The following is a 4,926-nucleotide window of genomic DNA, read 5'->3' as shown; positions in this document are numbered from 1 at the left end:
GGTGGGGGTGGGGGGCAACAAAAGGCGCTAGCCTTTCCGCCCTGCCCCTCAAGGTTATGGGTGATGTCCAAATTTAAGGCAGAAGTTCAAAGGCAGGAAACAAAGAGGAAACAGGCATCTTTCTTTCCCCAACGGGGAAAGGCAGCATCAGCTGGGAGCTGGGGAGAAAGCACCCTTGGAGACTCCTGAGAGTCTGCTCTGTCTTTGTACCCAGACGGGTCTCCCTCTTGCTGAGGGGCTCCCCAGAGCACTCTAGAGTGGTTCCAGCTCAGTCCTGCTTGTCTTAGGGGGAGGGAGCCCAGTCTAGGATCAGATTCACTGGCTACCTCAAGCCCTAAGGTTTTCTCCCAATGCTGGGTCAGTCAGAGAATGAAATCCATATTCCAAGTCTTGAGATACCCCATTCCTGGAACCCCATTTCCCCCAAGAACCTGGCCAGTCACCTTGGCTTCCTAAATCTGGCTTCTAGGGGAATTAAATCCTAAGTCAGCTCCCCACCCTCACAGGGGTCTGGTAACTTGCCCCTTTCGTGGTGTATGTGTGTGGTGGTGGTGATGGGGGGGGGGTGATGGGGTTAGACATTTGGCAGCAAAAGGTGAGCAAGGAGAGAAATGTCACACCAGGACCCGATACTCAGGTTTCCACAGTCTTTATTGTCCTTGTGCCCTATCGCCTGTATACATGCTGCGACATCGGACATCCGCGGTGGGTGAGAACAGAGGACAGACCAACACTCCTGTTAGAAACAGGGCCACCAGATGCTTCTTAACACAGAGAAGCAGAGAAGATTCAATGGGAGGAGGCCTGGCTTTCTCAATTGAGGTCCCCACACACTGTTGGGCAGAACTATCTCAGAGAAAACCCCCAATGCTTTCAAAAGATCGCCAGAAATTAAAGAGGCCATTCCCAACACCCTTCCTGCCCCCCTCCACTACCCCAAAGGAAATCAACAAATGGCAAAAAAAAAAAAAAAAAAAAAAAAAAATCAAACAAAATAGGTTACGGTTCCTTTATTTACAAGTCTTTTGAACACCATCCCTGTATGAAGCATACATTCAAATATTCTTAGCAGTGAGTAAGTTTAACCATGGAACACTGTAAACAGATAGAGCCTTTAAATATTTTCTTCATCATCTTTTTTCCCCTCTACATTGTATCTTTTGAAATTCGCTTTGGTTCTGCAGGGAAATATATATATAATATAATATTTATCTTTTAAAATAATTCCAAATCACTCTTGAGCTCTTGGAAGGTCGCTGGAAGCTTCCAAGCTCAGTTCTGGGGCATTGAAGGGCAGAGTGTGGCACCAGAACCGGGTGCTTTGGAGAACTTGTGCCCCTCATAGCTGGGGACTGTTGGCCAGGCCCACTCCTCCCCTGAGCAATTCCAAACTTCAATTAAGTGTGGCAGAGGCTTTGCCAATCTGCCGCACTCCACAGGCATTTCCTGCAGAGATCTAGGGGCCAGAGGCCTGGGCGCAGCCTCTTTGCTTTTTGATGTCTTCCACCTTGGGGAGTAGTCTACTCTGCAACCAGGCTTTAGGCTTGCCTGAGTGGCAGACCCAGACGAAGACCCTCAATGATAGGATAAGCTGGGTGGGATGCAGGAGGCAACTGCTAAGCGGCTCAGGCCTGAGACAGTGCGGTGAGTGGCTAGGAGGAGTGGAGAGCCACTAATGCCACCAGGAATAGTAGATTTCGTTATTTTGTTTTGTTTTTCCTCGAGGACCAGCAGCCCTCTCCCACCTCATATCCACCTCTTAGCCCAGTTGTCTTTCACATTGGCTTTGGAAAGCAGCCCCATTCCGGACATCTAGGAATCCTCCCCTTCCCTCCTGCTCCTGTCCCCAAACTGAACTGGGTTTGGAGATTGAAAAGCTTCTTGATGCAGGGGTCCTGGGGAGGCGGTCAGGCTCCAAGTGGAGGGTCCTGGGGGGGGGGTCGATCTCCAGGGGGCCTGGCAGGGGGCCCAGTCTCTGAGAGAGACCACACCCAGCCCGAAGCTCCACAGTCTCCAAGAGTGAACCACCAGGGGTCCCAAACCATTCTTCCTAGTTGATGCACAACTCTCTGAATCCAATTATTATTAGGAATCTTAACCACAGATGCCCAAGAGAGTCCCGGGCCACCTCCTTCAGGGCTATCTCTCTGTAGCAGCCCCTCTCTTGCATACCTCTGCTCTTCAAAAGTCACTGTGTGCCTTGACCTTGTCAAGGGCAAAATCTGCATATAATCTCCTGTGTATGAAGCCCCCCACCCAATTCCAACTGCCTGGAGCTTTAGAGAAGCGGGTTGGCCGAGTAATATTGTAACCGGTCTCTGTTAATTTTTTTTTCCTTCATTCTTCTGTTCTGAAACCAGATTTTGACTTGACGGTCGGTGAGGTTGAGCATGCGAGACAGCTGCAGACGCTTCTCTTTGTTGATGTACACGCTGAAGAAGAACTCCCGCTCCAGCTCCCGGATCTGGTACTTGGTGTAGGGGCAGCGCTTTTTTCGGGTGCGTTGGCCACCTGCAGAGGAAGAGGCAGGGAATAAGCCAGGTGTGGGGGCTGCAATCCATCCCAGAGCCTCGAGCGGACGAAAGGGGCTGGCTCCAGGAACTGAAGGCCCTGCCCAAGCCCCATCAGGGTCTCTCCAGGCCCCTACCTTCAGGCTTCTACTGTGGGTTGGGGGCAGGCTGCAGGCGGAGGCTCAGCCCCAGATAAAAGTCAGCTCCCTAGATAGGCCCCCAGGGAGACTGCTCACGCTGCCTCCAGAGCAGAAAGGAGGGCTCCTCACAGCAAGGGAAGAGTTTGTGCCGGGGAGGCCCGCTTCCAAAGCAGCCGAGTGGGGGTTGCTGGCTGCCTCCAGCCTGGCCAGACTAAACAAACAGCCGCCCGGGGACATTTCACCTTCCAGCACCTGGGCGGCAGGCCTCCAGGCAGTAAAGGCAGCCCCAGCCCCCAGCCTCCTGCCCCAGTCTCTCTCCTCCTTCACATGTGGGGCAGCCGCCGGTTCTTTTGTCAGCCTGAGTCCCAGCCACCAGCTCTGGCCTCCCTGGCCAGCCCCCTGGCTTCCGCGAGGTCAGGGGATGTCAGCGGAAGCCCCCTGCCCTGGGCCCTCTCTGAGTACCAAGGCCACACAGCTATCCTGGTCCCCCGAGGGCAGGGCTGCTTTTTTAGATAGGGTGGAGGGGAGAGGGGTTCCCCAAAGCCGCGGGCAGGCTCGACACGCTCCCCCTTTGGATAAAATTCCACAAGACATAAAGAAAAAACCCGCTTTTGACAGATTGAAGAACAATTGCGAGTAACTTGCGGATGGACAGAAGGCGGCCAGTAATTGCCACAGCGCAGGAGGAGAATGATTCCATTTGGACCAAAAAAAGCCAACTTTGGGTTAATTTGTTTCTTTTAATATATTGCTCGAGCTAAGCGGGCTATTTTATCTGTTAAACACGCTTCTAGCGCCATCGTTAAACAGCGATGCCTTTGAATCCCGGCCGGGACTGGAGACCCGGCGCAACACATGGTTTTTATAAAAATCTCCGGATTACCTCGCTATCAAAGGCTCCCGGAGCCCTCGCAGGGGGAATTTACAGGCGCCCACCTCCGGCTCCCCAGCCCCGAGCTGGCCCTGAGCAGGGTCGAGCTGCCGGGCTTGGGAGCTGAGAAGGGGAAAAAGGGAGGGTTTTTTTTCCTTTTCTTTTTTTTTTTTTTTTTTTTTTTGCAGGCATGCCTTGGCCGGTGGGTATTTCACGGCCAATTTCAGCACTCGCCACGTGATCCCGCCTTTTATAACAAAGTTTTGTTGGGGGAAACCTAAAGGCCCTTCATAAACCTTATATGCTTATAAAACAGCATATAAAAATTTAACAGCGGTGCTGCGCTAGATTTCCAACTCCCCTTTCATAAAGCGCCGGGCCCTGCCTTTATACGTACTGGAGCCGCCGGCCTTGTCCTCAGTGTGGCCGGAAGACGACTCGGGGCTGCTGCTGCTCTCGGGGCGCCGCCGCCGCTCCTTTTCCTCGGCCGCCGCCGCCGCCGCCGCCGCCTCCCGGCAGCCGCCGGCGCCGCTGTCCGAACTTGAAGTTGCCGGCGTGCCCGTGGCCGCGGCCGCCGCCACCGCCGCCGCGGAGGTCGCCGCGGCCGCCGGGGGCCCCTTCTCGGCGCTCTTGTCCCCGGGGTAGTCGGAGGAGGCGAGGTTTTCCGTGGTGCCGTAGGCCGTCTCGAAAAACTGGTCGAAAGCCTGTGGCAGGACGCCGTTCCTGCCCACGGTGCTATAGAAATTGGACGAGACGGCGGGGGTGGGGTGGTGGTAGACGTTGGCCGAGCTCTTGGCCAGCACGTCGCCAGGCACGCCGGCCGCGCTGGGCGCCTGCAGGCAGTCTCTGTGCACGAGCTCCTCCGCGGAGTAGCAGTGGGCCAGATTGCCGCGGGGGTGCCATTTAGTGGCGGGCTCAATGGCGTACTCTCTGAAGGTCACTTCGCGCACGGGTTGGACCTGGGGCAGGTTGGAAGAGTAGGAGTATGTCATTGGGCGCGAAGACGGGGTCTGGGGCAGAAAAGAAGGGAGGCTGGAGAAATCTGGACCCGAGACGTAGTAAGTACAACTTGGCAAATACATGTTAGAGGAGCAGGGACCACGCTCATCAAAATCCATCATTGGGCTACCTTGGGCTCTCCGCAGTAGCCGAGCTTAACATGATTCTCCACTGCAGCTGCCTCTTTGAAGCGGATCCGTGAAGTAGAAATTTGGAGACGTAAGCTGACGTGGAAATCTATCCCCATCCTTAGCAGGGAGGTGCTGGTCATGTGACCCGATGTTGAAATTGACAAGCTGCGAGCTAGTCCGGGCCTTTTTTTCCCCCTTTCCTTTTTTTTTTTCCTCCCCTCCCTCCCGGATTTCTTTCTTTGTAGCTACCTCAGGGGAAGCAACAGATCGTCACT

At 54.5% G+C, this 4,926-nt stretch overlaps 1 protein-coding gene across 1 annotated transcript; it reads right to left on the bottom strand.

The window, feature by feature from the left end:
• Positions 1 to 2,278: 2,278 nt before the first annotated feature.
• HOXA11 (homeobox A11) lies at positions 2,279 to 4,642 on the bottom strand. Its single transcript, XM_054563973.1, has 2 exons — positions 3,919 to 4,642; positions 2,279 to 2,511 (listed from the first exon to the last, which is right to left on the bottom strand). The coding sequence occupies exons 1-2, from the start codon at positions 4,640 to 4,642 to the stop codon at positions 2,279 to 2,281; spliced, it is 957 nt and encodes a 318-aa protein (XP_054419948.1).
• Positions 4,643 to 4,926: the final 284 nt, after the last annotated feature.

Source organism: Pteronotus mesoamericanus, unplaced genomic scaffold, assembly GCF_021234165.1.
Source record: "Pteronotus mesoamericanus isolate MK-2021 breed Mesoamerican mustached bat unplaced genomic scaffold, CSHL_Meso_final scaffold_85, whole genome shotgun sequence".
In the NCBI taxonomy this organism is placed as follows: Eukaryota; Metazoa; Chordata; class Mammalia; order Chiroptera; family Mormoopidae; genus Pteronotus; species Pteronotus mesoamericanus.
The sequence above is the reverse complement of the archived record's forward strand: the minus strand, read 5'-3'. Positions and strand labels throughout refer to the sequence as shown.